The 26,980-nt window shown below is 40.3% G+C and overlaps 1 protein-coding gene across 1 annotated transcript in view; it reads right to left on the bottom strand.

Moving 5' to 3' along the window:
• The window catches only part of LOC109933208 (collagen alpha-1(XXI) chain-like), a 153,334-nt gene extending 126,711 nt beyond the window's left edge, over positions 1 to 26,623 (bottom strand). The window contains exons 1-5 of the mRNA XM_048595740.1: positions 26,536 to 26,623; positions 23,677 to 24,237; positions 12,567 to 12,732; positions 8,395 to 8,620; positions 549 to 722 (exon numbers count right to left, since the gene is read on the bottom strand). Of these exons, the coding sequence (XP_048451697.1) occupies positions 549 to 722; positions 8,395 to 8,620; positions 12,567 to 12,732; positions 23,677 to 24,237; positions 26,536 to 26,623 (1,215 nt within the window). The remainder of the gene's footprint in view (positions 1 to 548; positions 723 to 8,394; positions 8,621 to 12,566; positions 12,733 to 23,676; positions 24,238 to 26,535) is intronic.
• Between the last annotated feature and the right edge of the window lie 357 nt (positions 26,624 to 26,980).

Here is a 26,980-nt window from a genome sequence, read left to right on the forward strand (position 1 = left end):
TGCTTGGCCTGCTGTGTTCATCCAGCTCTACACCTTGTTATCTCAGATTCTACAGCATCTGCAGTTCCTACTATCCCTGAATCAGCCAACTTGTCTGGTTTGAATTTAAACACAAGCTTGGCAATTAAACGGTCATTGTTTGCCACTGCAATACCTCTATTACTCAGAGTTCACTTGCCAACCTTCTTTCTGTTGCAGTATAAACTGCTGTTTGCTTTGAGATTTGGAATTCTTGAGATTCTTTCCTGATGGTTGCAAGCTCTATGACTTTATGAAAATGTTCACCAGTATACCCTTTCAGACAGTAGTACCCTGTACTACTAAGCAACTATTCGTAATCCAAGTAACCCAAATAAGAACTCAAAGTATCCTAATTTTCCTTGACTTTTATTAAGACAGTTAACATACACTGAGCAACTATGTTTATGTACATAATCCTCCTAAATAATGAAAAGAACTGTTTCTCAAACAAATGAAGATATTTGTGTTTGAAAAACTTCCACTAAGTTCATGTAGTGATGTAAGGAGCACTTAGATCTTTTACTTACAGGTACAGACGTCTCTCTTTTCACATGTTTGGCCACCTGGGTTTTCCCATTTATAAATATAGGAATGACTTGCTCAAGATGTCTGCTCTGAATCTTTATGTCGTCCAAGAAACAGGTGACCTCCATTTCTAATACCAATAACTTCAACTGATGCCAGTCTTCATCAAACAATTTCTATTGAATGGAATAAAAGCATTTTTAAGTTATTTTGAAATTGCTGATACTCTTTCAGAAATCTTATCACTCCATTGTGTGTCTATTGTTACGTGTGAGTTGAAATTCAGGACTCTGCATTTATTTCCCGCATTCTGCAATGCTACATCAATTACTCTCAATTGTCCTCCAATAAGCCCTAAGAAAGGATCTTCTTCCCCCACCAATCCACTCCAGCAACCCTCCAATGATTTATTTTGTTCCATTTTGTGTTATGAGTAGAGCCTTGAAAGAAAATATTCTGATCATTCAAATTTTTACAAAAAGTTACATTTATTTTAATGCACCAGTTAAATTTCTTTCTAATGTATGGAAAATGTGAAAAGTTTTATTAGATAGAACTTATAATGAAAGCTTCCCTTCACATATGAACATGTATTTGTTGTTTTATTAATTCCTTCCTGAAGCAAGTTTATTAGGGGCTAGGTTTAACAGGGCAACATGCAAAAAGTCGTCCTGATACACTGTAATTCACATCAGGATGGCATTGGGAGAGATTCATCCCACCTGGTTTTGATAATGCAGGAGGTGGGCAAGTTCAAAAGTTGGAACCCAACCCACACTCAATTAAAAGAACTTAATTAGCAATTAGCACAAATCGATACAGATCATTTACATGGATCGGGGCATGGGCTGAACGTGTGAGCAGGAATAACAACAATTAATTCATGGGTGAACAGGAGCAGAGAAAAAAACACCTGCAACACATGGCTTTGGAGTTAGCTGCTAAGGTTAGCTCCATCGTCTGGAAAGGCTTTTCTTTTCATTTTCACCATCTGCAGAAGATGGTGCAAAGATCACTACTTTCACAAAGCCATCAAGGACACCAAGAGACCTTCTAAACTAGAGCCCCAGACTAACTACATGAGCGCACATTGTCTATGGCAAGGCTTACACGATATTATGGGCTACAAAGCAAAGTCAAGTAGAATTGTTGATGCAATGCAACCCTCCCCAATGAGCTCAATGCTTACTTTGAACATAAGGTCAGTGAAATAATGTCACCTCCTCTGCCCAAGTCCTCAAGAAATTACAGAGAGTCGTGAATGCTGCCCAGTCCAACACGAAAACTAGCTCTCTTTCTATTAACTCCTTCTATACTTCCCACTGCCTCGGGAAAGCAGCCGACATAACCAAAGATCCCTCCCACACTGATTATACTCTCTTCCACCCTCTTCCATCAGTCTGAAGATATAGAAGTTTGAAAACACATACCAACAGATTTAAGAACAGCTTCTTCCCCGCTGATATCAGACTTATGAACGTAAGTCTCATATATCAGAATTGATCTTTCTCTGCACCTTTTCTGTAACTGTATCACTATATTCTGCACAACACAGTGTGGAGCTGGAGGAACACAGCAGGCCAGGCAGCATCAGAGGGGCAAGAAAGTTGACATTTTGGATCGGGACCCTTCTTCAGAAATGGGAAGGAGGAAGGGAGCTGGGAGATAAATAGAGAGAGGCGGAGTGGGGCTGCGGAAGGTAGGTGGGATGGTGATAGGTGAATGCAGTAGGGAGTAGTGGGGATTGGTCAGTGGGATGGGTGCAGCGGATAGGTGGGAGAGAAGATGGGCAGGTTGTGTCAGGTCAAGGAGGCGGGGATGAGAGGGATGTTTGGATGTGGGATGAGGCTGGGCATGGGAAGATTTTAAAACTGGTGAATTCTATGTTAAACGCCATCAGGCTGTGGGCTCCTGAGGCAGAATATGAGGTGTTGCTCCTCCAGTTTGCAGGTGGTGTCATTGTGACACTGGAGGAGGCCCAGGATGGACATGTCACCCACAGAGTGGGAGGGGGAGTTAAAATGGTTGTTGACTGGAAGGTGTTGTCGTTTGTCACGTAGAGAGCACAGATTCTCCACAAAACCGTCCCGGAGTCTGCACTTGGTATCACCGATGTAGGGGAGGCCTCATCGGGAGCAGTGGATACAGTAGATCAAGATGGACAATGTACAGATGAACTCCTGTCGGATATTAAATGTTTGCTTTGGGTCTTGAATGGAGGTGAGGGGGTGTGTGTAGGGGCAAGTGTAGCACTTCCTGTGGTTACAGGAAAAGGTGCCAGGAGTGGTGGGGTGTCTGGGGAATTTGGAGCAGTTGAGGGAGTTGCAGAGAGAGCAGATGGGGATAGGGAGGGAAATTTCTCTTTAGGTGTGGGGTCGGATTGTAGGTGACGGAAGTGGCGGAGAATGATACGCTAGAAGCAGAGGTTGGTGGGGTGGTATGTGAGGACAAGGGGGATTCTGTCTTTGTTTTTGTTGGGGGGAGAGGGGGTTTGAGGGCGTAAATTCTACGTTAAGGCCATCGGGCTGAAGGCTCCCGAGGCCTCCTCTACATCAGTGAGACCAATCGTGGACTCAGGGACCGTTTCGTGTAGAATCTGTGCTCTGTACGCGACAAACAACACCTTCCAGTCACCAACCATTTTAACTTCCCCCTCCCACTCCATGGGTGACATGCCCATCCTGGGTCTCCTCCAGTGTCACAGTGACACCACCCGCAAACTGGAGGAGCAACACCTCATATTTCACCTCGGGAGCCCACAGCCTGATGGCCTTAACATGGAATTCACCAGTTTTAAAATCTTCCCAGCCCCAGCCTCATCCCACATCCAAACATCCCTCTCATCCCCACTTCCTTGACCTGACACAACCTGTTCATCTTCTTCCCCACCTATCCGCCCCACCCTTCCTGTTGAGCAATTCCCTCTACCTGCAGCCAACTTATCACCGCCCCACCTACCTTTCCCCAGCCCCACCCCTCACCCCCACCTCATTGACCCGAAACAACTTATCTATCTTCTCTCCCACCTATTTGCCCCACCCATCACACTGACCAATTCCTACCACTCCCACCTGCATTCACCTATCACCATCCCACCTACCTTTCCACAGCCCCACCCCTCCTTTCCCAGCTCCCTTCCCCCTCCCCATTTCTGAAGAAGGGTCCCAACCTAAAACGTCAGCTTTCTTGCTCCTCTGATGCTGCCTGGCCTGCTGTGTCCCTCCAGATCCACACTGTGTTGTCTCTGACTCAAGCATCTGCAGTTCTTGCTATCTCCGACACTATATTCTGCATTCTGTTCTATTACCCTGATGTACTTACATAAGGTATGATATGTCTGGTTAGCATGCAAAACAATACTTTTCACTGTATCTCGGTACACGTGACAATAACAAATCAAATCAAATCTCTGTTGTCATTTGTCCCATTCTTAGTTTTCAAGGAAATCACTGTCAGAGTGGTCTGCAACAAAATTTGGCTACAGCTCCCAATCCTCTTTGTGCCAAATGAGGGCTATGTTTCCTGGTGGAGGCATCTCATCTGAGGAGGAGGATAGGACAAGGAGGGAGAGCGGGGAGATGTCTCAGTGAGCAGCAACATGCCTGCCATCAAGTGTGGCCTAAAGACACTGGAGGCCAGTAAGGAGGGAGACAAAGCCAGCAGGGAAGTCATTAACCTGCAGGCAGTTTATCAAGAGTGTTCAAACCATTGACACATGACAGAGACACAATGTAAGAGAAGGCTTCTCATTTCAAGGACAGTAGTTGTAATATGAATCTGTTAATGATGGTGTCATAACTGATGACATGACTCTGACAAGACAAAAACAAAATGCTGTGGATGGTGGAAAGTTGAAACAAGCACAGAAAAACGCTTGTGAAACTGAGCAGATCTGCCAGCATCCATGGACGAGAAACAGAGTTAGCCTTTCAAGCCCAGTATGAATCCTCTTCAGAATCTTCCATCCAGCATTTTTTGTGATGTGACTCTGATATTAGCAGAGTAAATGAGAAGAACAGACCAGAGAGAGGCATGAAAGGAGCTGGACTATTCACTATCCTGGAGAGTTGTATTCAGTAATATGCACATAACTGAAGACTGTTACAGTATATGAGACAGTGAAAGAGCCTTACTTGAACATGAGGATGAACTAGGGCTTCTAGAGACAATGGCAATAATGACAACCTAATAAAAAAGGAAATAGAATATATGGGTAGAACCCAATGCCCAGAGAAACACAATATAGTCCAAGTGTGCTCTTAAGATAATAATCACCTAAAGGTTCATTGCGGTGGTATAAACATGTTAAACTTCAATTTCAGCAAGAGAGACTTCAAAATTGTTACATTTTAGGCAGGTCATAGTCCATGAGGCAGGAGAAAAAAAGATACAGCAGCAAAATGGGAAGACGCTGGATAACAGTTATTTGGAAGACTTTGAGTGAAGAAAGGGGAAAAAAATCAATTACTTGCCCCGGTCTGAGCGCTTCAGTAAACAATCGTGATCCAGAAAGACACTGCGGTTGATCTAATAATAGATTTAATTGACTTCAAAGGGAAGACACCTCCAAGCCTGGTAGACTATTATTCAACATAGTTTGAAATTTCAAGGCTTCATATAAATACAGCTCAGTCAGTGATTATAGCACTTAAATGAGGTTTTGCAACACAAATTTTCTCATTGGTAAATAGTTTTGTATAACAGTCCAACATTTGTGAACAAGGAATTTAATTTAGAAAGTTCACTTCAGTGGCAGGTTACAACCAGGTTCAAGTTCTCCATTTCATCCTCAGTCAAACAGAGAAGCAGTCATGGTGGTCAAGACCAGAAAGTTATTCATGTCCAAGAACGCAGGCTGAACATTGGCGTTATTCAGCAATATTCACCTGCAGAACTACTTCTGGAAGGAAGATTACAAACAGAAAAACCACTGTGGAGGACATAATCTCAGTTTGAACATAATATCTCATGATCATTAGAAGATCAAGGAGGTAGTAAACCACAGAAGGAAACAGCAGAATTGGTATAAAATGGGTAAAAAAAAAACACTCAATTTTGACAGCAGGTCAAAAAATCTGGATAAATGACAGACAAGTAGAGGCAACATTTCTTAGGGGAGCAGATCAATTGACCATATATACTCAATGAACCTGAAGAAATGTTCAACAGAAACAGGAATGCATCTTACTCCAGCTTAGAAGCGAGACGGAGTATGATTATCACAGGTTGTGAGAGAGACACAATTGTACCACCACCTAATACCTTACAGAATGGTCCAGCAGTTGCAGGAATGGTGGAGAATCATCATCCTCCTGTGAAAATTAAACAAATTAGAGCGGGGTGACTACTGAGAGTTCCAAATCATATTGACTGTGGGATAGATTTTGTGGAGAGCGGGGGAGGGGAATCGTGTCGATCGAGATAATGATGTTAATGATAAGAATGGCAGTGTACATTAATTAAAAACAAATTGCTAGAATCATATAATCCAAGTAAGAAAGAAATCTATGGCATGTTGTAGTATAATGGAAGCACAGTATATAAATGGGTATTATAATGTGTTAATGATAGTGATATAATGGATTACTCTGACATTAGCAGAGCAGAGGAGAACAGAAGAACAGATTAGAGGAAAGCACGGTAATGGAATGAGAGCTATGTTCACTAATATATATGTGGAAATTTTAAGATAGTCCATTTTAACCACTATTAATTTTTAACTTCTGTCATCTGATTTTAATACAGAGACATTCAATGAACCAAAATTGGATTTATAAAGTAAAGAAACAATGACTTAAGATGGCTGTACTGATTACCTGACCAGGTTGAGCCAAGCTCATGACACCATCAATAAATAAGTCGGAGTCTGATCAGAAATTGACATAATGAAAATGACTGAAACCAGACACTTAGGCTTATACCTTCCGTCATGTTTCATTATTTTTCTTGAGCTTATTAAGTAATGAAACTCCACTTTCTGTCACACAAGAAAATATTACAATTGGTTCCATAATTCTGATCTGCTGAAAACGCTGTGAAAGCCCAAACAGTATGAAAGGTCCATGTGGAAGCAGACACTACATCCACTTCAGCCTATATGCATTTATACCAATAGCTATCACTTTACCTGAATTGACAAATTAATCTCGAAATAAACAAGAATATTGTCAAAAAGAATTTTTCGCCACGGTATTTTGTTAGACTTATTTTCTTGATGCCAAAAAACACAAGTCTGTATTTTTACATTTTCCACACAGTCGGTTTAGTTTTAGTCAAAAACTTGGAAGCTATTCCACTGTTTCTTTTCACAGCTGAAATGGTCCATTATTGATGTTATCTGAGGGTGGACGGGTTAGAGAAAAGGACATTAAGCTGGTGAATGGAACATTTCCCTCTTTGGGCACCCAGCCATGGCACATATTCCAACTCAAGGTTACCAGGGAAGATGCAAAGAAAAACATAATGCAACTATATTATTAAACAATACATTAAAATGTTAAATTCGCTACATATGATACACTAAATTTAAAACTATGTCAAATAACGTACAGTTGATGCATCTACGCACACCAAATGAAGGGCAACAGCATTCTGTTGATCTCTATGATGTGACATCAAATATTCACACAGGAACCCTACTTTGAGATGAAAAGAGCTGCTTGATCAATCAGGCTGAATGATATTTAAAACAACTGCATTAGCCCAATACATGAATTAATCCTATTCAATGCAACGACCTTGATAGAGCTAGAAAAGCGATGGGTGTGGTATATTTAATGCCCTTATGGTCTGCAGTTGGAACAACATCCCTGCAGCAGCCATAACTTACTACACAGCTGAAGTTTCTGATCCATGCTGGACCTCATTCTAAAACCTTGTTGAACAGTGGTGCAAACTGGGAAATTAAGGAGCATTGCAAAAATATAAAAACATTGCATTTAAAAGTAGCCACATAAATATTATCCATTGCAATGATGCTTACACAAATTACTCATATAGCTTTACAGCTCTTTTATGGCTAATCATTCATTCCCATATTCCAACAGAGGGAATATTCAAGCTCCAAAGTATAACCAAAAGTCTTGACATATTCATATATTAAAATAGCTTTAAAACCACTGTGTAGAACACAACGCATAGGATCGACTGTAGATTAAACATAAATTATGCCTTTCACTCCAGACAACAGTAAGATCTGTATGACTAGATGGCACAATATACCAGAAAGTGGACAAAATGTGGAAGAGGTTTCAAAAATTATAACCCTTGCTTTCTTATGGAGCAAATTGATCTGAACATCTTTGCATAAAGAAGAAATAGGCAAGGCGAAGCAGTTAGCTTCCACCAAGCATGAGGTCAACGCTTGCAGTTCTTACATCTGGAGTGATATCAGGGGTATTCTGCCAGTTAGGTAAGGCCTACAATTTCACTAAATATAATCAAACAAGGTATGTGGCCATTGCTTTAACCTATGCTAATTTATATACATAAATATGATCAAAAAATCTTTGTTAATTGAAGTAGTGGCAGTAATAATTCTTAAATTCTTCAAATGATACAGGATAGAAGTTCCTACTTGGGTATGTCCCTAAATAGATGGTGAAAATTGTGCAGGGGATATAACAAGCAGCCAAAACAAGACTACCCATTTGGCCCTAATGCCCTTATAAACTTTCTGTTTGTGCTCTACAACATAATAGTTAATCTCCAAATTTATCCAGATAAACATTCAAACTCCAAAACAGAAAAAGATACATTTGATAACTTCATACAATTTACTCAGCCCATTCCATTGACCTCAAATTTGAAGAGAAGTATCACAAAGCATATAATAACAAACACACTGACCTGTAGTTTGCCATCTTTAAATGTCACTGTCTGGATTTCATTGACCAGACTTGTAGTAGTAAAGAACACAGCCTGTTGTTCACCATCAATTGTGACAGCTGCTTGAATAATTCCTTCTTTAGACAAGATTCGCCATAAGTCAAATTTCTGTTTGTTGGCTGGACTTCGCAAACGTAGTGTAGCAACAAATACATAAGAAGGAGGCAGGCCCTCTGGAAATATGTCTCTGGAAGTATATAAACATTATTATATTTCTCATATCCAAACAAACAGAGGTAGATGTGGGCTCTGATTTCAGAATTATACATCTGTATTTTTCATAGGTACTTGCCACTTTATAAAAATGTTTCTGTTGTAGCAATGCATTTGAGACCTATGGCCATGTTTTGGCATTCATTAAATCCTACTTCAGCCTTACTTTGAAACATTGAGGCCATAAATCTGCTAACTGTAAGTAAGACTTGCCATTATGCTTTAGATTTTTATAATTTTATGCATGGCAAATTGGTGGATATGTATGTTAATAGCATTGCAGTGAGGGAATTAGGGCATCTGGCATCTGGTGAACACGGCAAACATCGCGTACGGCCTTCACCAATTAGAATAAAGGATTGTGAAATTTACAGCATAACATCTAAGAAGGAGTAAGTGAGCACAATGTCAATTTTTTTCATTCACTCATGGGGTCTGGATGCTGGCTAGGCCAGCATTTATTGCCCATCACAGTTGCCCGTGAGAAGGTGGTGATGAGCAGCCTTCTTGAACTGCTGCAGTTCATGTGTTGCAGGTACACCCAAAGTGCTGCTGAAGAGGAATTCCAGAATTTTGATCCAGCAAGGTGAAGAAGCACAGATGTAGTTCCAAGCCAAGACTGTGTGTAGGCTAGAGGGAAACATGCAGGTGATAGCATTGCCATGCATTTGTTGTCCTTTTCTTCTGGATGGTGAGATTTGGAAGATCCTGTTAGAAGGTACCTGGGCGAGTTGCTGCAGCGCATGCTGTAAATGGTACAAATTTCTAGCTCAGTGGTAAAGGGACTGAACGTTGAAAGTGGTGGATATGGTGCCAGTCAAGTAATCTGCTTTGTCCTGGATATATGTCAAGTTTCTTGAATGTTTTGGAACTGCACTCATCCAGGTAAATGGGAAGTATTTCTTCACACTTCCGACTTATGCCTTGTTGATGATGGACAGGCTTTGAGATGGTCACAGTATGAAATTTGTGTGGCATGTATGTTACTTGCCACTCATCAGCCCAAGCCTGGTTGTTGTCCAGGTCTTGCTACATATGGACATGGGCAGTAACAGAGGACTGGTGAATGGTACTGAACATTGTGCAGTCATCAGGGAACATTCTGAATTTTGACCTTACGTTTGGCTGCAGATAATCAGATGGCGAAAGAGCAATAAACATCAGAGAATATTGGATTAAGAGGGAGAAAAGATAAGAGAAAGCATGTTTTGAACCACAAAGATTGACACTCTACCCATGTAATCGTTGATTTTCAGTGCCAGAGAAACTGACCAACAGAACCTAATGCATAGCAGAGGAGATAAAGGATATTTAGGTTAAGATGGACAGGACGTAACATTCTGGGGCTAGTTTAATTCATATATTGTCTACCAATGAACCAACATCAACTTATTCAATGAATTTCAATAGTGAGGGAGACAGAAGAGTTAACATCCTTACAAAACTCATAGTGGGGCTAGATAACTTGTAAAGCAACCAGGAATACTTGTACTTAACCAAGCACTTGCCACTCAACTAAAGTTGGTGTACGATTTGTATACAGACAATAGGAACTGCTACTTTAACTGCTGCAGTCTACATGCTGTAAGTTAACCCCCAATGCCTTTGCAGAGGGAATTCCAAGATCTCTTTTAAAAACATATAGCATCACCATACCCACCAACTGTCTCAGCAGCATGTGTTCCAAAGGCCTTACTCTAAAGAAATCCCAACATCTAGCTTTTGGGATGACTTCTAAATTTGTAGCACTGTAATCAAAATGCTAATTTGGAAAGAAGTTTAAAGCTCAAAAGGCTCCTAATCTAGTGGAAGAATGCATATCAACAAAAGGAAAGGACAGGAAAAGACCATCAACTCTACCCTATTGAGTTGAATGAGCATTCTCATGCACCATTTACTCAACTGTAATCCATGCTATCCCTTAGGAGAACCAAAGAAAACATAATCTTTTGTCAATTTAGAAACAAAACCTGAGAAATCCCTCTCCAACTAGTGAAGTCAGCATCAGTTCCACAATGACTCATCACAAATTACAATTAACAAGTAACTTGTCATCTGTAATTGGAGATGACTTCCTGTCTCAGTAATCTATCAAGAATTTTTTAATTCACTCGTGGAACGTGGACATCGCTGGTTGGCCAGAATTTTATTGCCCATCACTGGTTGTCTTTGAGAAGGTGGTCGTGGTGAGCTGCTACTTTAACTGCTGCAGTCTACATGCTGTAAATTAACCCCCAATGCCTTTGCAGAGGGAATTCCAAGATCTCTTTTAAAAACATATAGCATCACCATACCCACCAACTGTCTCAGCAGCGTGTGTTCCAAAGGACTTACTCTAAAGAAATCCCAACATCTAGCTTTTGGGATGACTTCTAAACTATCTATTCTAAACATTGTGGTGGTTGGGGAGATTTTGGAGAGCAACGCAAAAATGTGTAATTGTGAAGGAAGTTCAGAGGAGTGGAAATCCACTCAAAACTAATGTTACTCTTCCAAATTTTTAATCAATAAAATGGAAAGTGTATTTTATGTGCTGAGACCCTCTAATTGCCAATATAACTCAGATACTCAGGTTCTTACTGGTAAAAGACATGACTTTTCTGCCAAGCCATACTAAAAGCCATATTATGTTGAAGTGAAATTATGGGCACACAGTCTATTTAGCACTAAGATGCAAACAGCATCTGATAGGAAGTGAAATCTACATAGATAACTTGCAAGGTTACAAACACAAATGTTACCAATGGCTCCAGATAATCTGGTTATCAGGTATTCTGACTGATGTGGAAACTCACTCAGAGATAGTAGGAACTGCTGATGCTGGAGTCTGAGATAACAAGCTTTCCTGCTCCTCTGATGCTGCCTGGCCTGCTGTGCTCATCCAGCTCCACACCTTGTTATCTTATTCTGACTGGTGTACTGGATTTAATTAAAATAAATCATTTATTATTTGTTTCTACTATGTATGATTCCTAATGAAATATTACCGAGGATAATATCTCATCCTGGCTGGTAGAGTACAACAAGGAATAAGGAATTGGTCAATTCTTTTACAATCTGCCTGATTTTCTTATACACAACCAAACAAGCAAATCATGAAGGAAACATAACATGGGCTAATTGTTATATTTAAGCACAACATCATGGTCCAAAACACAGTTTCCATTTATCTTTTCTTAAATGATGTAACTGTTTAACATTAACTGTTTCTAACGTTGTAGAGATACAAGTACAAATTACTTTGCCATTAGATGCTTACCTTGGTTTCAATATGTCAGTTCAGCTTAAATTATTACAGTAATGTCTGTAAAAGTATGTGATTAAATTTCCTGTATGAGGTCTATACAAATTTTAACCTAAGAACAATATTCCTTGGCAAAATACCAATACTTTTCAAAGGAGACTTTTCATGAACATTTGTTAATTCTCATCATAATATTCAGGACTTCCCATGCAATCTACTGCTGATGTTCCATATAAGACCATTTCCTTTTTAGTTATTTGCACAGATTATGCTTTCCAGGAGAAAGTCTCCATTTTAACTTTAGAAATCCTGCAAAATTATCACTAATCTAATCTGAAATAAATGCTGTAGTTTTAAAATCATGGACTCATGATTTTACTGGCTTTCAAAGAAAACATGTTGGTCAAGTTGGATTTGCATGGTCTAAGAATAAAAGAAAAGTGGGACTTCCTCAGGATCAAGTAGGTTGGATATACTGATAATATTGTGGTTAATTCCATTAAAGAAAAGTACAGCCCAAAGTGTACCTCCTATGTTAGTTCCACCAGCTGAAAGCCTTGGCCTTAGATGTGTTTTTGACATGTTACAGTATGGACTTGATTTATTTTCCTGTCATTTATTTTGTGAATTAGGAAAGGCTTGTACGTATTATTAGTGTTTCAACCGTAAGCCATACCTAGTATTCTCCGTCACGTCTGTTTGAGATGTCAATAAGAAACCTGCTTCTGTCGTCAATGATCCAGATATTTCCTGAGCTTTTTGTGGTATTTTAAAGCCCACAATTAATTCAAAACCTTTCTCATCACGTGCAGCTACAGGGATTCTTGTAGGACATACCGATTCTGATAAACAAATGAAACAGAATGAGGTCAATATTTGTTCTGTATAGGAACCTGCTTCATATTGTTAAGTGCACACAAGATTAGATTAAATTAGATTAGATGCCTTGTTTTCCCAAAAGCCACATTTATGTTATCTCTTTTTCAGTTACAATTACACAGCCTTGCAAGAAAATTTTAGCTCAGCAGGTCTTTGACAAGAAGGATCACTTTGCTGCAAAAGGTGTGTCCAGAGATCATGGCAACTGAAAGTAGGTGAAGAATGATTTTAACTCTTAAACCATGCAGTTGATTTCCAACCTATCTGCTCAGCTGAAACCAGGTAGCTTAGCATTTAAAACAGACCAGGTCATTTATCCACCAATGCCCCACTTGCATTCCATGTTCTCCATCTTTAGCCTGGTCATCAGAAAATCCAGTGGGTTCTTTTATTTTACAATATATGTTTGAGTTCTCATGACATCATACAGCCAAGGCTGCAACTTTCATTTCAAAGTCAAGTGAGTTAAGCTCTAGAAGTAGGTAATTCAAAATCAGTACGTTTATTTTTCATTTCTGATCCACTAGGCCACATAGTCAAAGTTAGACCTATTCTCAAAATCTTTCCTGCTTTTATACCAGGAAAACACCCTGAAAACCACATTATCTACACTTACCCAAGTGCTGTTGTCTGTTGTGTTTCTGGGTTCCTCATCCAAACTCACTGATTTAACCACACAAGATTGGTAAATTGTAAGTAAATTCAATTTATTTCAACACCCCAACTAATATATATGTTATGTATAATATATACACGTTACAGAATAGCTCACAAACAGGTATAATGTAGAGATTCAGCAACCACAGTATCTCTTAGCAATAGCTGCAACTACTCCAATATATAATTAAGTGGCAGGGATAACACAGTGTGGAGCTGGAGGAACACAGCAGGCCAGGCAGCAGCAAAGAATCAGGAAAGCTGCCCGACCTGCTGTGTTCCTCCACTCCATACTGTGTTATCTCTGACTCCAATACCTGCAGTTCTTACTATCTCTGAGTGAGTTATAATTAAATGGCTGCTGGTTACTTCTCGCTTTATATTCTGGTTTCTTGATCATTTGCATCTTCTTTTAAATAGATAATCCAACATGCCTTTTTTTTTCCTAAAGTTCACATCACATAACTTAAGAGTGAAAATACATAGTACGGCAGTTGCAAAAACTGTTTATATAGAAGATAGGTTGGGCAACACGCTGGCTCAGAGGTTAGCGCAACTGCCTCATAGCACCATGGACCAAGTGTGATTCCAGCCTTGGGGAAATGCCTGTGTGGAGTTTGCACGTTCTCCCTGTGTCTACGTGGGTTTCTACCAGGTGCTCTAGCTTCCTCCCACAGTCCAAAGATGTGTGGGTTAGGTAGACCGGCCACTCAAAATTGCCTGTAGTGTCCAGGGATGTGCGGACCAGGTGGATTAGCCATGGTAAAAATAAAATGGGTGCGGTTATGGGGATCGGGTGTGCTGCTTTTTGGAGGGCTGGTGCAGACATGAGGGGCCGAAGGGCCTCTACATTGTAGAGATTCTAAAGATTCTATGATCTCTGGATAATCCATTTGTAGTGCATTTCTCCCTTTTAATCTCCCTTGACACCTTCAGGCGAGTTGCCAGAACAGCTCTCTGGACAGCTAAGTAATTAGCTTGCTACCTACTTGATAGGTGATTTCATAGATGGTGTCACTTCATTTTTATTTCAAGTCACTGTAATCTGGGTGTACACTTATCAGTGACTTGTGCCAAATTATTTCCAATTGTTTGCAGTCAGTTTCCATAACAACTCATCTATCAAATAAGTATGTTTGGAATCTTGAGACACCAGAACAAGTGTCTCACCCTCCATTTTTTAATAGTTGGATTGCTTTTGCAAAAGATGTTTAGAGGCAAATGTCGGCTTTTCACGTTGCATAAGATATGCTCGTAACCCTTTTGGAGATGCATTGCCCTCCAAGACTGCTTTCTTTCTTGGGTTGTAATACCGTAGATCATGTTTCTTCTGACAATACCTGTTTACACGACTTAAACAAGTGCTGATGGTCCTCCTGATTGCAACCCCAGAATCAGGTTTCCTGTATTGGCGACTCTAATCTCCTCCCACTCGGCATACTATGCAGTGGCCTTGGCTTACACATTACCCAGTTCCTATTCAGCAACAATGACTCTTATTTTCTGAAATCTTTTAGTAGTGTGACAATATCGTGATCATTCTTCTTCTCCAGAAAGTTATTTTCAGAAGACTTTGATCAGCTTTGAAGCAACTTTTATCCCATTACCCATTCAAGCATTTAGGCTTCAAAAATTGCAGTCTGTGCTCTTTCGATAGTTGATTCTTGTGGAGGGCTGTTACCTGTCAGCCATCAGCTCCCATTGGTGCATTCTGAAATTCAATTTTACTAATACAAAGCTATTTTGTAACATGTTCTAAAGTTTACCAGAGACTACCTGGTCTTCCTCAGGCAGGTCCAAAATGTTGATTCCATGCAGCTGCTTGCTTCCAATTAGCTATAATTTATTTTCAGCGATTGTTGTTCTGTGACAGATAAATCTGAATAGCATAATTCAATCCTTAATTTAAAATGCCTACATTTTGATAGGGCCTACGCTTTCATACCGATAAACTTTCAAACTCCCAAGCATAGGGTATTTGTAACCCCTCTACACCAGGAGAGACTCAGCAACGAAGTTGCCATTTTTAAAAAAAAGTTCCCTCTTTTATGGCTGCATTTCAGGATATGGCCACACGCATTATTTTTCAATTTCATACTTTTTTTTGTCATTTGTACAGGCATGGCACCCAAGAACAGCTCAATGGACCTGGAGTTTTTCTACCCAATTCAAAACTGATTGCACAGTGCAACTCTGAATTAATCCAGCTGTCTCCCCAAATAAGGTACTCACTGTTTTGCAAAGTCTTACCTATTAAGGGACTCTTCCTCCCAATGTTTTAATACTCATACAGCCTCTTTGCAGCAACAATCATGTCTGTGGCCCCGTTCTGTGGTCTTCATACTTATAACATCACTGCCAAGTTGTGTTTCTGGGTTCCTTAAATGCAAACTTACCAATCACCCACACGTGATTGGTAAACTATAAATAGGTTCAATTTGTTTGAAGACTGCAACTGACACACATTACACAATAGCGCAACAAGCAGGTAAATTTGAGGGATTCAGCAACTCACTGCAACGGCTGCAATTACTCATACACATCACTGACGACACGTTGCTTTACATCCTAGTGCCTTGATCATTTATATATTCCCTCAAAGTGATCTCACAACGGTGGAGGCCAACTATTACCCACATTTCCACAGTCCAACAGTTGCTTTCCGTTCTCAATGAACAGGAAGTTGGCCTGCATACTGTAAACAAGGCACAAAATTTCCTATTGCCTCGGAGTTTAATCTTTTAGTCCCAGAGAAGACTGGGAATTCCATGAAATTTGGCAATCATAGTCATAACTCATTCATGTTTTCATTTCTGATGTTTTCTGCTTTACATTCTTTGATCTTTTAGCAGTTAGCCAATTTTTTATTTGGTTGAAATTTAAGAGTTCTGTGATACTTTTCAAAGTACTGGCAAGTGCTCCTAGCATTTTGACTAACATTTATCCCTTAAGATCATGAAAAAGAAGTTAATATCTGGTCATTTGTTCCATTGCTATTTGTGGAACATTGCTGTAAAAACAAATGGCTGCTGCATTTTTCAATATACTACCATGACTACAATTCAAAAGTACCTAATTAGTTGCAAAGTACTTTTAGGTGTCCAAGAGTTATGAAAGCTCTATATAGAAGTATTGTTGTGCTCCTTTCATTTAAAATTTCCCACTTCATAGTGAAAATAAAAGACCATGGGATCCAAGGAAATTTGGCTAATTGGATCCAGAATTGGCTGAGTGCAGGAAACAGAGGATGATGGTCAAAGGTGTTTTTGTGACTGGATGCCTACATCCAGTGGGGTTCCGTAGGAATCAGAGTTGATGCTGTCGCTGTTTGTGGTGTATATAAACTATTTAGACTTGAATATAAGACAGTCAGTCAGTAAGTTTGCGGAATGTACAAAAATTGTTGGGTTGGAAAATAGTGAGGAGGATACCTTCAAAATAATATAGATTGGCTAGTCAGATGTGTGATCGGTGGCAAATGGAATTCAATCCATATAATTATAAGGCGATGCAATTGGGCAGGACAAACAAGACAAACAAATACATGATGAACGGTAGGACTCTGGGATGTACTGAGGATCAGAGGAATCTTGGTGTGCCCATACACCAGCCCCTTTAGTTGAAATGGTCTAGAAAGCATATGCGATTCCTGCTTTTATTGGTTAAGACATAAATTTAAACAGCAGGGATATTATGCTGGAACATAAAACATTGGTTAGGCCACAGCTACAGTACTGGGTGCAGTTCTGGAATCCACAGTATAGGAGGGATGTCACTGTACTAGAGGGAGTGCAGAGGAGATTTATCAGCATGTTGCTTAGGACAGGGAATTTCACTTACTAAGACAGATTCAAAATACTGGGATTGTTTTCCTTGGAGCAGAGGAGACTGAGGGTAGTATGATTGAGATGTACAAAATTATGAGGGCCACAGATAGGGTAGACAGGAAGGAACATTTCCCATTTGGTGGAGTGACTCAGTGACCAGGCAGCATAAATTTAAGGAAAGGGGCAGGAGGCTTAGAGGGGACATGAGGATTTATTTTTCACCAAGAGGGTGTTGGGAATCTGGAACTCACTGCCTGTGAGGGTGGTAGAGGCAGAAACCCTGATAACATTTAGAAAGTATTTACATGTACACCAGAGGTATGGCAAGGCATAAAGGCAATGGGCCAACTGCTAGAAAATGGGACTAAAATTGTAAGGTGTATGGCTTGACCAGTACAAACTCAATCAGCCAATGGGTCTTTTTTTGCACTGTAGACTTCTATGACTGTGGTGTTCTTAATTGTAAGGATGAATGGGTAAGTGACTTTGAGGAGTCAGCAGAGGCATTAGGGCAGCACAACAAAATGTCAAACTCAATTACCACCATCTAATCTGAAAAGGTAAATGAGTGGGTTGTGGGAAACATATTGGAGAAAGGGAGAAGGGAGTACAGAGGCACAGAGATCTACTTCTCTCTCAGATTGATAGTAATAGCACCAAGGAGATTTAGCTTTGGTCTCAAGAGACATCCAGATATTTTGAGAGTGTTGACAACCTTAAACTGTGAGTGAAAAATAGGAAGCAATTATTTTTACAACCTTCCATTTCTGACTGTCTCCTTAAAAATGTACCTTTTCAGTTTTTCCTCATACACATAAATCTTCAAAATAAAGAAAGATCTTCTGCTTACAAGGCACATATCCCACTATCATAATGTCACAAAGCATTTTACAGCCACTTAGGTACTTTTGAAGTCCAGTGTACATTGCAATGTAGGAAACACAAGACAATTTACACACAGCAAGATAATTGGCATGGTGGCACAATGGTTAGCTCTGCTGCTTTCACAGTGCCAGGGTCCTGGGTTTGATTCCAGCCTCAGGTAATTGTCTACGAGGAGTTTGCTTGTTCTCTCTGCTGGGTACTCTAGTTTCCTCCTGCAGACCAAAGATGTGTAGGTTAGGTGAATTGGCCATGCTAAATTGCCCTGTAGTATCCACGGTTGTGCAGTTAGGTGCTTTGGGAATATGGGTTTGGGTGGGATGCTCTTTGGAGGTTTGGTGCAGACGTGATGGGCCAAAGGGTCTGTTTCTTCACTGTAGGGAATCTAATATCCCAAAACTGAAACATGATTATAACCAAATAATTTGTTTTTGGCTGTATATTGGTAGCTAAATATTGACCAGGACACCAGCAATAATTCTCCTGCTCTATTTAGGAATGGTGCCATGGGAATATTTTCATCCACCTGAAAAGGCAGACAGAACCTTGGTTTAACATCTCGCCAAAATGACAGCACTTCCAGCAGTGTAGCACTCCCTCAGTACTGCACTGGCAATGTAAGCCTACATAAAGAAATAAGGTTAAATAAATGTCCAAATTAGATAGGATCATGATATTTTTCTCTTATACTATATACTTATTAGGACAGACATCAGAACTGTTGTTTTTTCAACAGGTCTTTTACTGTGTTGGGATTAGAAAAACTGACTGACACAAATTGTGGCCTACCATGCTAAAGTAAATCACCCGGCTCTTGAGAACTCATCCTATTGATTTCAATTATCCCTATTACGTCTGTGACGAAAAATATTTACACACCTATCCATATTCAGTGGCACTCCTTCCATTACTTTCCAATTTATGAAGGGGATTGCTTTTAACTGGATTTGATATTGGCTGAGAACAGCACTATCCCAGGAACAGGACAATGCTTCGGGAGGCTGGTCATGGCCGACATCAACTCTAGCCTCCCAGCCTGCCTCGATCCCTTACAATTTGCCTACCGATGAAACAGGTCCACAGCAGACACCATTTTCCTAGCCCTACACTCATCCCTGGAACATCTGGATAACAAGGGCACCTAAATTAGGTTCCTACTTATCAACTACAGCTCTGCCTTCAACATCAAAATCCCCTCCAGCCTAACCTCAAAACTCTGAGATCTCGGTCTCAGCTCCGCACTCTGGAACTGGATCCTCAGCTTCCTGACCCACAGACCGCAATCAGCGAAGATAGACAATGGCACCTCCTCCCCAACAACCCTCAATCCCAAGGATGCATTCTCAGCACCGTACTGTATTCCCTGTACAGCCAGTAATGCATAACCCAATTCCAAATGAACACCATCTACAAGTTTGCTGATAACAACACCGTGGTAGGATGGATATCAAAGAGCAATGTTAGAATACAGGAAGGAGATCGAGGGCTTGGTGTCATGGTGCAATGACAACTACCTCTCTCTTAATGTCGGCAAAACAAAAGAATTGATCATTGACTTCAGGAAGAAAGGAGGAGGACACACCCCCATCTACATCAACGGAGCGGAGGTGGAGAGGGTTGAGAGTGTCAAGTTCCTCGGAGTGACAATAACTGACAATCTGTCCTGGACTTCCTCAGGCGGCTCAGGAAATTTGGCATGTCCATAAGGTCCCTCACCAACTTCTACAGATGCACCACAGAAACCATTCTATCTGGGTGCATAATGACTTGGTACGGCAACTGTACTGCCCAGAACCATAAGAAACTACAAAACATTGTGTGCACAGCCCAGACCATCACGGAAGCCAACCTCTCATCCGTGGACTCCATTTACACTTGTCGTTGTCATAGAAAGGCTGCCAACATCATCAAAGACACCTCCCACCCCAGTAATGCTCTCTTGCAACCTCTTCCATCAAGCAGAAGATACAGAAGCATGAACACATGCACCAACAGGTTCAAGAACAGCTTCTTCCCTGCCGTTATTAGACTGCTGAATGGACTCTCTAACTGATTTGATTTGATTATATTGTCATGTGTACCGAAATACAGTGAAAATCTTTGTTTATGAGCAGTACAGGTAGATCACAGCAAGCAAAGGATGTAGAGATCAAAAAGACTTAGAGGCATACAGGTTATATTGTAGGTTTCATTATTTGAGGCTAAAGTCCATTCAACAGTCTGATAATGGCAGGAAAGAAGCTGTTCCTGAACCTGCTTGTGTGTATGTTCAGGTTTCTGTATCTTCTGCCTGATGGAAGAGTTGTAGGAGATCATTACTGGGGTGCAATGGGTCTTTGATGATGTTGGCAGCGAGCCATGTAAATGGAGCCCATGGATAGAAGGGTTGGCTTCCGTGATGGTCTGGACTGTGCACACCACCTTCTGTAGTTTCTTACGGTCCTGGGCAGAGCATTTACCATACCAGGCCGTTATGCACCAGGACAGTATGCTTTCAGTGGTGCATCTGTAGAAGTTGGTGAGGGGTATTATGGGCATGCCAAATTTCCTGAATGTTGGCAAAACAACGCCTGAGGAAGAAGAGGCGCTGTTGTGTCTTCTTATCACATTTATGTGGGAAGTCCAGGACAGGTCGTCAGTTATCGTTACTCCTAGGAACTTGATGCTCTTCACCCTCTCAACCTCAGTTCCATTGATATAGATGGGGACATGTTCTCCTCCTTTCTTTCTGAAGTCGATGATTAGTTCTTTAGTTTTGCTGATGTTGAGAGACAGATGGTTTTCATTGCACCACATCACCAAGCCCTCTATCTCCCTTTTGTATTTTGACTCATTATTGTTAGATATCCATCCCACTACAGTGGTGTCAGCAGCGAACTTGTAGATGGTGTTCGTTTGGAATTTGGCAACACTATTGTAGGTATACAAGGAGTACAGTAGGAGGCTGAGGATGCATTCTTGGGGGGCTCCAGTGCTGAGTGCTTTTGAGGAAGTACAGTTACCTATCCTCACTGTTTGCAGCCTGTGGGTCAGAAAGCTGAGGATCCAGTTGCAGAGGTAATGCTGATGTTGCTAATGTTGATCTTGCACCTCCTGTGCAGTGTAACCTGTATGCCTCGCTCTGTCTAAGCATCCTATGATCAATATGTCCTTGTCTGCTATGATCTACCTGTATGCTGCTTGCAAAACAAAGCTTTTCGCTGTACTTAGGTACATGTGACTACAATAAATCAAATCAAAGCAACAGAAACCCAGAAAAATTAACTATATTCAAAACAGTTCAACAAAATTGAAAAAAAAAATTATTATTTTACTTGGGCGTTTGTTATATTAATGGATGAATTATTTTTGCATGTTTCTTTCAATAACAGTAAGAGTGGCTCTATGCAGTTGTGGTTTCGGTGTAGATCCAGAATATTATCGCAATTTCCTTTTGTAATGTCTGGCACCACTCACTTGTACAGAATATTCCACAATTGAACATTTAAAGAAATCTATCACACAGATACTATGTTTCCTATCCACGTAACAACGTTGACATCAGTCAGAAGGCTGGGATATTCAACAAAAGAACCCTTACAAATCAAGCCAAGTTTATTTTAAGCACTATTTCTCCATGCCAAATTGGACTTAAGGACAACATTATTCTCCAGATTACTTGATTTCACTAAGCATATGAGTAAACAGGCAATAATTTATAATGATAGGAATAACAACAGTCCATTCAGGCCTGCAAACCTCTTCTGTCAGTTTACCCAAACCCTGCCTCCTCTCTTTGGAGCACTGGAATAGCAAGGAAGTCCTGTTGTGACCAACTCAAGACTTTCTCTAGGATTGGACAGATTAGCCTCAGCACATCTATCTTAAATTCTGGGAGACTCCTAAAAATTCCCAGAAGGTTGGCAACACTTGTGTGAAAATGTTCAAGGGACAGTGAGAGATCCTATTTGGAAGAATGAAGTCGAATTATAATACTTATGCATAAACCCATATCTGCAACTTATATTTGTTGGTTAATCCACTATTACAGAAATACTGTTGCAAGATTGCAACCATTATAATCTCTGGCTGCAATATCTTTTAAAGTATTTAAGGAACTTCCTGTCTTAAATGAAGAAGGATAGCAGGTAATGGACTTATAACAGAAAGATAGCTGTGTTCTCATGAAATAGCCATTTGGGCTCAGAATGAACAGGAATGGCTATATGCACAAGCATAAACTGACCTATAAGGTAGACACTAAGAAATGTCAGTTAATATTATTTTCCCACAAAAGGGAGGAATTATTGTGGCACTTGCCAAGACATTGCTTCAAACTACCTTCAGCAGGTTGGCAATGCATTTTTAAGAGTTACAAAATAGTCCTTAGTCCCAGCTGCTGGATTGAGGGTAGGTGGAGATTATCAGATTCAATAAAAAGTGTAACAGCGTCTGTTTGTTTCAAAATGTGAATCTAGCACAGTTATGACACAATACTTGTCAGAAGTTATGGGTTCATGTCTTAAATGCACTCATTGAACACAATATAAACCGACACATCAGAATAGTATTGGGGCAGTGCTGCATTTTCAGAGTTGGTTTCTTTCGGATGTGATGTTAAACCAAGGGGTCATCAGTCAATTCATCTGGATAGGTTATAGGGTAACTGGATCGATTCACCAGAAATAATTTATGTTGAATTTACAGATTAATAAATATCTTTACAACTGATGTGTATCTAGAAAGAACAACCCTCGATTGATTTGTAGCTTGTGTACCACATATAACTGGGATATCCTGTGTGGATGGAAACCAAAAAGCCGTCATACTGCAGAGTTATGGCATTGGAAGTGATTCTCCGCAAAAGCTATCAAGTGCACCATGAAAGACTCAATAATGTCTGACTGATGTAAACCCAGGAAGAATGTGAGGGAATGCAGCGATGAAAAGGGAGACACTAAGCAATAATTTATAATTTTTTTTTCTGAATACGAACGGTAGGAAGAAATCCAGTCATTTCATTGCCACAGGTCTCAAGGTGTGCTTCATGATAATGTGAAACTATGTAACTATGTTTGTGGTCACTGTTAATAATTAAAAGGACCAAAGGATTTGCTGGAAACTTCTAGAGGATCAGTGGACAGATCGCCAGATATTTTTATTCCTGTTTTCAATGGTTTGTTGATAAGTGCTTGAATTATTTATATTTCAGAGTTTAGCTCTTGCAGTCATGTCCTGTAAACAATTTAATAGTACCTATCTTCCTCCATGCATGAGGGTGGGTCTTCTTCATTGTAGATGTCTCTATCCTTCCCTGTCATTTCATGTCTATCTCATGGATGATAAAATGTAAATGAATGACAAGCTAAACCAGATCATCTCTTTCCTACCCATTAATGAAGCACTTTGCTTCTGGGCTGCATTTTTGAGCTTTGCAGAAGTGGAACAACTCTGGAATTTTTGGTAAATTACAACCATGAAAACTCAAATGCAAAATGTCCTATCAGAATGTGACTAAATTGCTGCAACGTCACCAAATAATTAAGGTAAGTAAACACTCACCTTCACATATCTTCTGCTGCATTGCTTCCTTAATTCTGTCTATAGTTCTGTAATCGTCAGCAAATATGACATAAGTTGTAGATGGTTTGTTGCCAATCATTTTAAGCTCTGATTCTGTTATTTCAGATCCAACTCCGACAGCAAACAGGATAATTTTGTCAGAACGTGCTTCAACAGAAGCATCAACAACATCATCCTGAGACTTTCCATCTGTGACGACAACGGCAATTTTGTTTTTAGCTGTCTTATTTCTTTGTGAAGACGGAAAAACAATCTCTGTTGCAAACTTAATAGCACGACCTGTTTGAGTATTTCCACCAAGGTATTGAATATTTTCTATTCCAGCAATTAGTTCTTTATTGGTCAGGAATTGGCCAAATGAAATTTCCAGACGTGGGGTGTCACTGTACTGGATAACGGCAACTTGAGTGTATTCAGGTCCAATATCAAAGCCACTTGTGACATTAACAAGCCACGTTTTTGCTATTTCAAAGTTGTTAGATCCCACACTCCAAGATCCATCCATAATGAAAACCAAGTCATTCACTGCTGTTCTGCATCCTGTTGACAGATCAGAAGTAATCAATGAAAATCCTAAATATTTATGTGAAAACAAAAATGCTATTTCTGCTGTTGGCAAAGCATCCCACCAAGGTTACTTCTAAATCTGTTGCACAATGCCACCCAATGTATGTGGAGTTGAAAGCATGAATGTTGCTCAAAGGCCTGCAATGAGACTTTATTAAGGTACTAACAACCAAAACGATATTTGTTACTTGCACAGTTCCCCTGGTTCCATTGGTCTCCATTTGATCAAAACATCCAGTTCAAAATGGTAATCATGACCTCCAAAAATGTGAAAAAGTATGGGAATGTAAGGTCCATGCTATTATTAAATATCAAGAAATACAGAACATTAATGATTTAAGTATTTTTTTCAATAAGTCAACAATTCATATGGGAATGGATCTGCCAATGCCAACCTACATTAGGACGTGGACAATATCCAAGTTTGCACTGACAAGTAGCAAGTAAGATATAAATCAGTAAAGATGATCTCAAAAAAGGCAAAATCCCATTGTCTACTCACACACCATCCCTGATCATGAAAGACACACAATGATCTGTTTCTCTGCCACGAACATCCTGGACTAGTTGGAAGCTTAGTCTTATCAAATCCACAATGTTGTCAGAGTGCGGATACTCTGTAATGAATGTCACAGGTCCTAACATCACTCCACCATCTACAAGGCTCAATTCAGGAATCCCATAGAGTACACACCGCTTGTGTAGATGGATTTGGTTGCAACATTCATGAATCTCATCACCACTGGTTTACTGTACTTTGTTTGTTTGGTACCCCCCACCCACTGCTAAACAGAATATCCATCCCTTTCATCATCAGCACGCTGTGGCTGCAACATGTACCACTTACAGGCTAACTTTATTTGAATGCTAGAAGCAAAGAACAAGATGGCGGCAGAATCCTGAGCTGGAGCTCATCTGCTCTGACTGATTTTCAATTCTATCTTTTTTTTTTCTCTTTTCTCTTTTTTTTTGTCCCTCTATATCTTTACTTACTTTGTGTCCTGAGCTCAGACAGCATTGGTGGCGGTGAGAACCCAGCATGGATTTCAAGCGGGCTCAGTGCCCAGCGCAGAGATGAATGAGCACAGTCAGTGAGCCCTTCCTTACTTTCCCAGGGCAAGCATGGAACCTTGCATCAGAATCGGTGGCTGCTCCGGTGGAGGCAACATTGGCGAGGTGGGCCCAGCGGCAAAATATGGCATCTGAGGATTGATGACTTCATCGCTGGGTGGGCTCCGGAGCTGGCAGTGGTGAAGCGGTGGTGGAAATGCATCACAGTGACATCAACAAGGTGGGCCCAGCAGCGAGAGATGCGACTCCGATAATGGTTGGTCCAACGTGGGTGGCGGCAAGGCAGAGGAGTATCGGTGAAAGATGGCGCCTGAGTATCGGCAAATTGTTTGGGTCCAGTTTGGACGACGACAAAGCAGCGGACCAAAGCTGGTGACGGAGGTGTCGTCGATGGTGATAAGCTGGCTCAGGACTGATGGGCTCTCTTTAACATTTTTTTAATCCTTATACATATATTATTGAAATGACGCCAAAGGAAAGCTTTGCACAGTATTTTATTGTACTCTAACTGTAAAATACACGTGAAAATAAAATCATTCATTCATAACTTCCAGCATTACAAACATCATGGTTAAGAATGAGAGAAGCAATGTCATAAGAAACCATCATCTCCAAGTTCCTCTCCAGGGCACACACCAGCAATATGTTTTGAGTTATCAGCGTTCCTTCATGCTGCTGGACCAAGATCCTGGAATTTCACTTTCACTTCCATAATGGAGGCAACATCGCCAAAAGGACTGCAGCAACTCAAGAATGAAGGCCACCACCAGCTTCCTGGGGCAACTGGGCCGGATAATACCTGTAGCACTGCCAGTATCACTCTCATTTAAGAGCTAGTTTAAAAAAAAAAGCACTTGTAGCATGATTAACTCTGTTCCTATATTCAGACCAGGAAACTAAATGGTTTGCAGAAAATTTTGATCCATTTCTATGTTCATTCATGTAAGTCATGGGGCAGAGGTACATTACTTTTCAATAAAAGACATGGAAATATATAGTCCCCTATGTTTTCTATGAAACAAAGCTGAAAAGTGCCACCTTTTTCTTTAATTTCTCCATTATAATGTGATATGGATATGTATTATAAAATAATCATGGCATAATTTCAGAATCCTCAAACAACGATTATTTGAGCTATGGTAAAGGGCCTCTGAGTGAGGTATGGTACTGATAACATGATATGTTATGTAGAATTCTTACCTGCTCTTAAGTTTTCATCCTGCACAGCCCCACTAAATAAATGAGATGACAAACAGATCACTACAGCTTGTAATATGCATGACTTCATTGTACCTAAGGAGCAAAGGAAAGCAAATATTGTTACAGTGCAAAGTACAATTTGTAAATCTGACCCTGAGTGGACCTCATTATGAAATAAAATCCTAAACACATTGTTGTTAGGTCATGAGAAATAGGAGAAGAATTAGGCCATATGGTTGCTCGAGCCATCCACCATTAAATAGTATCATGGCTCATCCTCTAAACTAGTTCAGAAACTTGATAGAGTCATTACAGACTGAAGACAGCCATTCAGCATGCTGAAATAAAAACAGAAATTGCTAGAAAAGCTCAACGGGTATGGCAGCATTTGTGGAGAGATATCAGAGTTAATGTTTCGGATCCAGTGATCCTTCCTCAGAACTGA

The sequence above is a fragment of the Rhincodon typus genome, chromosome 4 (genome assembly GCF_021869965.1).
Source record: "Rhincodon typus isolate 14 chromosome 4, sRhiTyp1.1, whole genome shotgun sequence".
In the NCBI taxonomy this organism is placed as follows: domain Eukaryota; kingdom Metazoa; phylum Chordata; class Chondrichthyes; order Orectolobiformes; family Rhincodontidae; genus Rhincodon; species Rhincodon typus.